Raw genomic sequence first — 11,687 nt, 5'->3', positions numbered from 1 at the left:
ATAAAGGAGTAGGAGCACCACTTCTGTGGCAGCGCTGACATGACTGAACTGTGATGTTTGATGTGTGTTGGCTCTCCTGTGCGCAGTAATAAATAGCTTGATCACAGCTCTTTCTGTGTTGCAGACTTTATTTACAAAATTCCACAACACCCCCCACCCTCCCACTGTGAACATGAATTGAATATTCAGAAGAAAATGAATGGATAGGCTGACATTTGTTTAAATGTGAGCTGTTGGTGTGGTAATAATATTAGAGCTAGCAATCTTTCTTACTGAATCTCTACTATGAGTCATGTTACCTGAGATTAATTCTATGTTTACCTGACAGCCTGGACAAATGTGCTGTGTGAAGGATGTAAATCAAATCCGATCTTAACTGCTTACATTTAAGGAACCTGTTCATATTTAATTGTAATATGAGCCAATGATTTTCTGATTGCTGATTCCAAGAGAGTCTTTGTGGAAATCCTGTTTGGCTTTTTGTCATTTTAATTCTCTTTTCTGTTTTCCAGAACAGTTCTCCACAGTCGCTGTCCACATTGGTCAGTGGGACCAAAAAGCACTGTGCTAATGTGTGAACTCTGACCAGGCACGTGCAGAGGGGGGGGGGGGGGGGGGGGGGGGGGGGGGGGCTAGAGGGGCTTGAGCACCCGCCCCATTCCTGATGGGTGCCTAAAGTGCCCTTTTGTTGAGGCAACTTTTTAAAAAAAAATTATTATTTTTTTTTTTATGTGTGTGGGCGTGCGGAGACCTGTCTGTGCCCCTCAACAATAATATTTAACTATTAATCACAGTTTTGCTAAATAAAAGGATCTGGCTTGCATCAGTCACATGATCACATTTAACCAATGATCGCCCTTGACGGCAGAACGCGCTGGTTACGAGCCGGGAACGAGCTCACAAAGAGCACGTGCAATTTTTGCGGTCGGGAGCTGTAGAAGAAACACAAATTAACTCAGAGACACAGACTGATGCGACAAAACCAGTAAGTAGGTGTACAGCGTACACTTTAGTCTACAGCACACAGTATTAGCTTATTACGTACACGTTGGTAAGGTGTCTTGTTGCAACTGACGAACTGAAACAAATGAGCGTGCTGTGTGTGCAACAGCGCGACAAACATTACCTGTCATTTTATTAACTGCACAAGTACTGCTGGTCATAGCTGCTGGCTACCTGTGTAAGGCTGTCATGGGTCTGCAGCTCTGTCCACCGTTTTAGGGAACATATTTAGTTTTAAAGTATTTAGAACATATTTAGTTTTAAAGTAAGTTTCCGGGCTTTTCCTGCCTTTCTGGAGGAATTATATTTCACTAAAAAACGATCTAATATGCATGTCCACATAATTATGCATTATTATAATTATAATATATTAAAAACACACGCTGTATTTTAAAGAACATACATTAAGAAGCAGATTATAGTAGATTTATATTTTAAATAAGACAAAATTTGGATTTTACAGCAGTAAAATTATTGTATCTCTACAGTTTAAAAATGTCCTAAGCTTTGCCCCTGCACAGAGTGGATAGTGAAACAAATGGAATCATCATAAATACATTATTTCATATTTATTACTTCCCCCTCCTCATTGCTTTATTATTGTAGCTCTAGTAATAAATAATAATGTAAGGATTCTGGATCAGCACCATGATGCCCACAGTATATCCAGTATTCTGAATAAGGTCTAAAATGTCACTGTGTGTGCGTGCATGTGTGTGTTTTATGTATATGGATTTTTTTAAATTATTACTCATGATATAACATTGTCCAGACATGCCTGGTAAGGACATGAGGAGGAAACAGTAGGAGCTGTGTGAGGCTACTAAAGGCAGTGCTATAACATTTTTCTGTCGTCATTTTATTATAGATTAAGTGCAAGAGTTGTTAGGTGTTGATAATTAAATTATAGTTTATTGCAATAGCAAGTTGTGCCTTGTTCTCAGATAGACAGCAAGTGGAGAGTGATATATGAAATGATGGGATGGAAGGAAGAAGAGAAGCAAAGAGTGATTCACAGGCAGAGCCTAAATTATTTCTCAGTTTTTTGTTGGCTTATGGTTCCAAGCGCTGTCACCAATCTTTGCATTTTGTTATTATCTCATGACACTTGTTTAATCAGCTACAATCTCTCCTATGGACTTTTTAATGTCTACATTCTCAGATCAACACAGCCCTGCCCTCCAGCACTATCAGCAGCAGGAGCAGCAGCAACCCCTCAACAGCAACGTTGTACCCATCAGGTAAAACATAGGCTACGTTTGCTTTGCCTTGTTGCCCATATTAGATTCTTGATGAACGTGTATTGTTGTTATTCAGCCTGGTTCAATGTGCCCCTTTTTAACTTTGAGCACCCGCCCCTTTAAACGTCTCTGCACAGCCCTGACTCTGACTCTGATCTGCTAGATTTCTTATCTGAAACAGTAACATTTCACTGACTGCGGCTTATACCACAGGTTAATACATGCTACTGATCCCTGATCATCAAAAAAATAAATAAAATAAAATAAAATAAAATATATATATATATATATATATATATATATATATATTTATATTAGGGGTGCAATGATACTCGTATCGATATTGAACCGTTCGATACAGTGCTTTCGGTTCGGTACGCATATGTATCGAACAATACAAAATTTTTAATTTATTTTATCAACTTTTCTTCTGACGATGTTGTCTGTGTTCAGAGCTCAGTGGATCTGCGTTCGACTACTCCGCCTAGGCTGCACTGTTGAGTGCAGATCCACTGAGCGCAACGCAAGCTAGCAAGACAGAAGCTAAGCTCGTTGCAACATGACAAATTGAACCTCCACCACCCTCATTCAGATCTGGCGTTTGGAACTATTTTGGTTTTCATGTGAAGTATGACCCTGAAGGTAAGCGCATCATGGACAAAAGTAAAACAGAATGTCGGATATGCCAGCAATGCTCAATTACATGGGTGGGAACTAGTGCGTTAGCGCAGTTAGCTCTGTCCAGCCCCACGCACGGGGCGATCCGCGGTAGCTCGTTAACGAAGATTTCATCTCATTTCAGATTAACGCTGACAGCACTAGTGGGAACACAACGAATATGACTGCACATTTACTCCAACATCATCCTAGTGCAAAGACAAGTGGAAGCAGACAAAAACAACAAGCACGCATGCTACAAACTTTACCCGAGTCATTTAGACAGCCGTTAGCACGATTCTCCTTATGGGGACCTGATATGTTTAATATGCTGCTGAGAATATAGCCCAGAAGAAGCGTATAGTATAGCTTTTATTTTGGAAAGAGCCATTTCTGTGTAATAAACTCTCTTTTCCAAAGATGAGTGATTCCTCAATCAGATACAGGGCTCGCAAAATCGCTAGCCCGACGTCCAGGGGCTAGCGATTTTTCCAGTCTGGCTACCAAAATCTTTCTCTGCCCTGCCCGTCGGGCTATCGTAGGAAGGAAAAATATATGTCAATGCTTTTGCATTCTTTCGGAAATGTAGCTGGGTAATTATGTCATTGGCATCGGTGAGCCACTGTCAATATGTGACATATTGAAATCGCGTTTGAATTTGCGCTTGTTTTTTGCTTTCACTTTGCAATCGCACGAACTGTGGCTGTATCCCAATTCTGGGTCTGCAGCCTTAAAGTACGCAGCCTTAACGGTCCACAAGGGCCGCGTACTCAAAGACCGCTAAGGCCGGAAGTGCGAGGCTTGTGAAATGGGACGGTCTAGCCTCCGTCGCGCTGTCCAGGTTGCCTAGCAACCATGATACTAACAGCTGGAAAATTTTCAGCTTTGTTTGACAGAAATGAAGGAGAAAATCTTCTGTTCATTTGTTTGTTTGTTTCTACATGAGCTTTGATCATTCTCTGTAAGATTAAGGTCAGCTATTGAACGGCGTATATTTTAAAGTAAAGGCTTTAAAAGCAAGTTAGTACAAATGTCACTAATGTCACATAACTTTGCCGACATGTGGCCAACAGTAATGTTTTAATGTTCTTCGTTATTAAACATTTGCACATAAATAAGTGACATAATATTCAGTACTTACTTAAAGTTTACTCTTCGGCCACCCCTGATCCAACGTTTTTTTTTCGGCAAAATTATCCACACCCACCGCCGCGCTATGCATTCTGGGATATATTGGGCCACGAAGTCTACACCACCACATCCTTAAAATTCAGAGAAATGAAGGACGCATTTGAGGGCCGCATTTCGAGCAGCCTTCAAATTGGGACAGCCTTCGTCGCGTCACTGTGACGTACTCGGCCTTAAAATGCGGCCTTTAAGGCCGCAGACCCTGAATAGGGATACAGGCTGTGTATAGAGAGCGACAGCACTGATTGGTGAGTGATGATAATTTGCGCACCAATTCCTCTGACATCGTCTTATCAATCGTTAGCTTACTATGCAAACATGACAAGTGAAATCTCCCGCAGCAAGCTTAAACATGTGAGAGGTTGATCGCGCAGAGAATCGCTGAGCGTTATGTGAGTGCGTGTGTAAAAGCAGCAGGATATATATTTTAGTTCTGCTGAGCCAAATAAGACAGGTCAGGGTGAAGAAGTGACAGCCAAAGAAAAGCTTACCACAAAACGGAAAAGTTATGACAAATCAGACTATAAGGCAAAAAGAAAGTGCAGCTTTATGGTTTCATGGACAAAATCATTTCTGTGGCTGCAATATGACGAGCTAAATAACCAGGGCTGCGCATAAGTGGTCCGCAGGTGCGCATTCGCTGTCAAAATAAAAAACGCGCACAAGACAAGAAGTTGCAACGTGTGTTTGCGTACATAAGATTTTCAGGAGGAGGACAGACATTTGTTTAGAACTCTTAAAGATGTCAAAGAAGCTCCTTTAAGCAATTACTTTGGTGTTCCTCCACATCCAAGAAATGTCAGAAGGAGTCCGAACCACAAAAGAAGCGCGTATTCTCGGAAAAGTGGTTGCAGGAGGTGAGCTGGCTTCAAACAAATGATGAACGCACAGAGATGTGGTGCAGAATGTGCCGTGAAAATTTAATAAATGACAAATTTTGTGTATCGTTGCACCCCTAATACATACATACATATATATATATATATATATATAGAGAGAGAGAGAGAGAGAGAGAGAGGTGGCCCCAGCCACTCTCTCTCCTTAACCAGGCTCACCAGAGAATGATCTCTGCTGCCAGCTCCTCTTGCGCCAGATGCTCCAATCAGATGAAGCTCCCTTCTCCAGCCCCGGCCGCTACTGAAATAGGGAGGGCATGATTATGCTAGTAATGATGCAATAATAATAATTATGATAATGTTCACCGGTTGTGAAGATCAGTCTCCCCTCACACCACACCCCGAACCTGCTGCTCCAGTGACATGATAACGATCTATGAAAACACTCTACTCAATTTAGAAAGTAGAGCTCACTGAGACATAGAGCTCATTGGGACATTAATCCAATTTATCACTGGAAAAGCTGAATCGATTATTAATAATTTTATATGCATGTTTTATTCTTTATTCAGATTAAGGTGGTGCAGTTTGTCTGGGATCAGCTCTGCTCTTCTTGGCTCAGCTCTGAAATCCAACCCCTCTTATCTTAAACACCTACACCTGAGTAACAATAAACTGAAGGATTCAGATGTGGAGTGGCTCTCTGATCTAGCCAAGAATCCACACTGCAGACTAGAGTCTGCAGTGTGGATTCTTGGCTAGATCAGAGAGGGTGTACTCCATCTTTGCTTCAGGAGTATTGTGCTAAACAAAGTTAGTATGAAAGCAAAACTCCTGTGTTTTCTGTAAAACTGCAGTCTTTTCAGTGCCTGCTTTATTCATTGAAGATGTAAGAGGAGACAGATGACATTCGACCAGTCAGATGATCCAAAAATCTTTTTGTGATCAGGTGTTTAAGTTCTGTGAAGATAATTAGTGTTGTGTTCATGTCTACAAGAAATAAAGCTGGATTCTAACTGACAGCCATACAATTTGAATCAAACTCTCCAATCTGATCTCACATATTTTTGTATTCATTTTAACACTAAACAACAGATTAGCTTCATCTCGTGACAGGTCTGAGATCAATTTGACTGAAGCAGAGAAATTAACTGGGTGTTATTTAAGAGTACATATATAAAAAAAATGTATATATATTTTATATATATTTGTCCTTCTCAGGGGTTTCATCCAGATATCTTCAGGGACAGTCTCTATTTATTAAAAAGTGATTCAGAAATTGATGAGATGTTCATGAAAACACAGAGAGCCATCACTAAAGTGTTGGTACAGTAATGAAGTACTCAGGACTCAGGCACACAGCTGCTCCACCACAACCAAGTCCCTGCTGCTCTTTTTGCTGGATTTCCTGCAACACTGGCTGACAGCTGCTGAAGAGAGCCTCTGTAAACACTCATTTATGATCTCTGTTCTTTTATTCTTCATTCTACAGCTGGAAGTGAAGTTAGCAGGGCTAAGAAAGGACAGCAGCAGCTTGTGTTTGGGGAGATGTTCCAACTGGTTAATGTTACTGGGAGGTGGAGTGAAAAGCAGAGTTTAAGCAGTGACTGACAGAGGAATGAGAAGCAGTTCAGATGACTGTTAGTGCTGCAGAGTGAACTGCTGTGGGAACAGCTCTGCTGTCAGACACAGCAGAGTCCACCATCATTCCTATGTCTCCCTCAGCAGTATGTCTGGACTGCTCTGCTGCTGCTGTCCTTCTACACACTCTCTGCAGACACACACTGACTCCACCCCCTCTGCTCCATATTCACCTGCATTTTATTTCATCTATTTTATTCATTTAAATATTCTTTAAAAGTCTCTGCAGAATATATCTGTTTATGACACAACAATGAGAATCAGTGTGCTTTGAACTAGTGTAGGCTGTGGTTATGGTTGTAGTGTTTTGAGCTGCAGCTTCACCCTGTGGAGTGATGGGGAACTGTGGTGAATATTCAGTTTATACTTCAGAGCGTGTACAGTGGTGTGAAAAAGTGTTTGCCATCGCTTTTTCACATGGGGCCGTGTAGATTTGAAAATTTTCCCCCCTTAATAATAAACACCTTCATTTAGAAACTGCATTTTGTGTTTACTTGTGTTATCTCCATCCATCCATTCGCTTCCACTTATCCTTTTCACGGTCGCGGGGGTGCTGGAGCCTATCCAAGCTGCCTTAGGGCGAGAGGCAGGGTACACCACTGTCGCCAGTCTGTTGCTGGGCTAACACATGAACAGAGACAACCATTTGCACTCACATTCACCCCCACATTCACAATTTAGTGTTTCTAATTAACCCAACCCCACTGTTATGTTTGTCTAATATTTAAATTTGTTTAACAATCTGAAACATTTAAATGGACAAATATCCAAAAAGATTACAAAATCAAATATGCAAACACTTGTTCATACTACTGAATTTGCAGATTGTCATTCCTGTCAGTGCAGGATTATTTTGATTTTCATTTTATTTTTCCAATTAGTTTTTATCTATAGTCTCTATAAATATGACGGCAGCTCTACCAGCAAGTTGAGCAGTGAAATGATAAGATTCACAGCAGAAGAAAAGGACAGTATGAAAGCTTGCTTTTTTCATATTTAAAAATTTATACAACGTCAACTGTTTTATAACAGGAAATAGTTATAATATTGTCATGGTTACCTGTTGCCTCTTTACTCACAGTTTACTAACACATAATCAGATGTGCCCATTATATTTGTTCATCTTAATGTTATATTAATTTTTGTACCATCATCAGTTTTACTTGTAAATTCTGATGCTGTGATAATATGTATTAACATTATAATGCTAAGAAAAATGATTTAATTTTGAATAGTAATGATTATTTAATGATTTTCTTTTGGAAAACGTCAGCAAAAATGACACAACAGTCACTACTGTAAACCCTGAATCTGAATTTGAAAAAAAAGGTGACATTATAAATATTTGTGACTCTGTTAAACACATCAATGTGAAAAAAGCCTGAGAGCCATAACTGTTTGATCCTCTGTCAGGAATAATTGGTAGAGATGAATATTTACAGCTACTGTGCCAAGTGCATAAATACACATAGCTCTTTCACTTTGAAGTTGCAGATACTGACTATATGAAGCTTTGGGTGTTTCACTAATTTTACAAACAACCTACACAGGTAAAAAATCCTTTTTGTGCAGACCTGTCTGTAAGACATAAACTGTTCTCGTGTTTTTGGAACATTATTGCAGCTGAGATGTGTAAAATGTCTGAGCATTTTCTGCCTACAGGAACAAAAGGAGTCTTACTCCCAGTGATCGTAGCAGAACATTGATTGGATGGGGTGTGTTGGTGCACATCCACATTCAGAGTGGTCCTGACGCCACTCCTTTGTCATCTTGGCAGTGTGCTGAGTGTCGTTATCCTGTTAAAAGATTAATCTTCTTAGTCTGAGGTCCGGAGTGATCTGGAGCAGGTTATCAGGAATGCCTTTGTACATTAGTGCATCATCTTTCTCTCGATGCTGATTAGTTTCCCGGTTCCTGCTGCCCCAAAACATCCACCACCATGCTTCACTCTAGGTATATATTGTCCAGGTGAGGAACTGTGCCTGGTTCCCTCCAGAACCTCTTGGAACCTTGTTAAGATCCAACCATTCTGCCATTTTTCAAGTGGTCTTAAACTTTTGATCAGGACTGTATTATCACAGCAGGGCTGCTGTACTTTAAATGACCACAAGATGTCAATACTTGCAAATGAGCTGTTGAGCAAGGCTTCATCACACACACATATTTATATCTATATATATATATATACGTACAGTCAATCCTTGCATATATACAGAGCCTTGCAAAAAAAATTGAATATTATGGAAAAGTATATTTATTTCCATAATTCCATTCAAAACGTTAAACTTTCATAGATTATAGACTCAGGGCCCACAACTTAAACGATTTCAAGTACTTAGTTGTTTATTTGTACATAATTTGGGCTTCCAGCTCTTAAAACCCACACAAACAGGAATTCAAAAAATTAGATAAATAAATAGATAGATAATACCCCATAGATTCTCAATGGGGCTTAGGTCCGGCGAGTTGGCTGGCCAGTCAATCACTGTAATAGCATGGCCATCAAACCAGGTTTTGGTGCTTCTGGCGGTATGGGCAGGGGCCAGGTCCTGCTAAAATATGAAATCTGCATCTCCATACAGATCCTCAGCAGAGGGAATGATGAAGTCCTCTAAAAGATTCTGGTAGACTGTTGTGGTGGATTTAAGAAAGCAGAATTCATCAACACCTGCACCAGACATTGCACCCCATAATGTGATGGTTTTTGAAGCTGTGACTCCTGCCTCATTCCACTCTTTCTAGATCTCTCACAGATTCTTGAATCTTCTCTGTTTGATAATCCGCTGAAGGCCACGGTCATCTCTTCTGCTGGTGCATCTTCTCCTGCCACATTTTGCCTTTCCACTAGACCTTCCATTGATATGCTTGGAGACAACACTCTGTGAACAGCCAGCCTCCTTAGCTATGAACTTTTGTGGCTTACCCATCCTCCATAGGATGGGTAAGCCACAATGATGCTCTTCTGGCCAGTTGTCAAGTCTGCAGTCTTCCCCATATTGAACATAACTGAGACAATTGAATCAAAGTGAAGCACTTTAATGACACCTGGGAAAACCTGTGCAGGTTTTTTAAGTGTAGTAGATGAGTTGTGTGTGACACTCAGATTAAAACATTCATGTCCTATAAAATTCGGTGCTGATGACTTCACAGTATTCTAATTTTTTGAATTTCTATTTTTGTGGGTTATATGAGCTGGAAGCCCAAATTATGTACAAATAAACAACTGTCCTTAAAATCATTTAAGTTGTGGGCCCTGAGTCTATAATCTATGAAAGTTTTTTTGAATGGAATTTTGGAAATAAATATCCTTCTCCATGATATTATAATGTTTTGGAAAGGCTCTGTTATTCCATTGTCTTTCCACATGCTGGTATTGTCTGTTGTCGACTGTGTTCTGAGAGAAAAGAAATAATTAGAGCCCAATTCCTTGTACTTGTGCACATAGTTGGTCAAAAAGTAATAATTGTATATATTAAAATAAGTAAGAAAATGTATGTTTTGCTAAATTATTTTATTATTCTAACAATGCTTTTTGGCAATACCCTTTTTTTATTCATTCATTTATTATGTTTATTTCCCCTTAAATTGAGCCTTATTTGTAAGGAAAACACATTTCTGGGATGAGCAGCGGAGATGAGTATGTGGGCCGTACCCATGAATACCTTGACAAATCTCTGCCAAATATCTTGTTTTAAGCTTCTGGCACTCCAAGAGCTGACAATCAGGTGATTAGCATGGACTCGGCTACAACTGTCAGTTGTTGTCTCCTCTAAGCATCCCACGTTTGACTGATCTGGATAGAGCAACTTCAAGCTGGCGTTCCACAGCAGCATCTCCAAACTGAAGGTATCATTTGTATTATTATTTCATACTTTACACTCCTGGTGATGAAGCAAAGTCCAGACAGCCAAAGCTAGAGTTACCTTGTAGTCTCTTATAGTCACCTATATTATATTATATTTGTATTATATTATATTATATTATATTACACTATATTATATTACATTATCCATTTTCTTCTCCTTATCCAATTTAGGGTTGTGGGGAAACTGCCATAGGGCAAGAAGCGGGATACACTCTGCACAGGTCATCGGTCTGTAGCAGGGGAACACAGACCAACCATTCACACTCACATCTACAACACCTACAGCCAATTAAAATCACCAGTGAACCTAACAAGCGCGTGTTTGGACTGTTGGAGGAAACCAGAGTACCCGGAGAGGACCCAGCCAGACTCCACACAGAAATATCCAACACCGCCAGGTGGTGGATTATATGATATAATATGATATGATAAATACATTCTGGGATCAGGCCTGTGACTGAAAAATTACAATTGTATTGCAGTCATTTAAAGTAAAACGATGCTCTGGGTAAACGATTTGTTGCATTATTGCTAACATAGGTTTTTATAAATGTAATTCTATTAATCGGTAACCAAAATAATGGCGAAGATGACTGAAATCATTCTAATAGTATTGAGATTAATTTGAGCGCTGATATTCTTAAGGACGAATCCTCGTCTCCTCTCCCCCTCTCCACGCCTTCTCTCCTCCCCTTCGTCTCTCTCTTCATCCTCGCCAGCCTTCATCCTCCACCTGAAGCTGATGTGGACACAAACACTATTCTTCCTTTGATGTCAGAGGGAGAGAGTCCTCTGCTCGCATCTAACGCGGTTGGAGAGCGACTCTTCCTTTTTCGGGCAGGCCGCTTTAGGGCACGGCAGGGCGGAGAAGGAGCGACGCGGGGTTCGGTGCCGGAGCGGGTCTGCGGAGCTCTGGCAGCGGCTGCTTAATGAAGGAAAGAGCCGCGGGCTGATTACAGCACCGAGACAAGCTGCAGGAGGAAATCCGAGGAGCTGATTCTTTCAGAGTGAGCTGCAAAGGAGCATTCACCATGTTTCTGTGCGTGTGTCTAATATGGACACAGCTGCTGCTCACAGGTAAGCACCTGCTGTGTGTTACTTCACAGTGATCATGTTTCGGTGATTAGATATGTTTCTACAGTCCAGCCTGTAAACATGCGCGCAGATGGTGCTCACATCTCCTCTAATGTGCGGTTTGCTTGTTTGATAGCTGGCTGAAGGAATAACTGCTAGCGTCCTTAATAGGATTTTACCCAG

The 11,687-nt window shown here is 40.6% G+C and overlaps 1 protein-coding gene across 1 annotated transcript in view; it reads left to right on the top strand.

Moving 5' to 3' along the window:
- Positions 1-10,812: 10,812 nt before the first annotated feature.
- The window catches only part of LOC146499235 (receptor-type tyrosine-protein phosphatase R-like), a 49,806-nt gene continuing 48,931 nt past the window's right edge, over positions 10,813-11,687 (top strand). The window contains exons 1-2 of the mRNA XM_085138129.1: positions 10,813-10,828; positions 11,150-11,507. Coding sequence (XP_084994255.1) covers positions 11,462-11,507 — 46 coding nt within the window. The 5' untranslated portion in view covers positions 10,813-10,828; positions 11,150-11,461. The remainder of the gene's footprint in view (positions 10,829-11,149; positions 11,508-11,687) is intronic.

This window comes from Neolamprologus multifasciatus, chromosome 17 (genome assembly GCF_963576455.1).
Source record: "Neolamprologus multifasciatus chromosome 17, fNeoMul1.2, whole genome shotgun sequence".
Classification (NCBI taxonomy): domain Eukaryota; kingdom Metazoa; phylum Chordata; class Actinopteri; order Cichliformes; family Cichlidae; genus Neolamprologus; species Neolamprologus multifasciatus.
The sequence above is the reverse complement of the archived record's forward strand: the minus strand, read 5'-3'. Positions and strand labels throughout refer to the sequence as shown.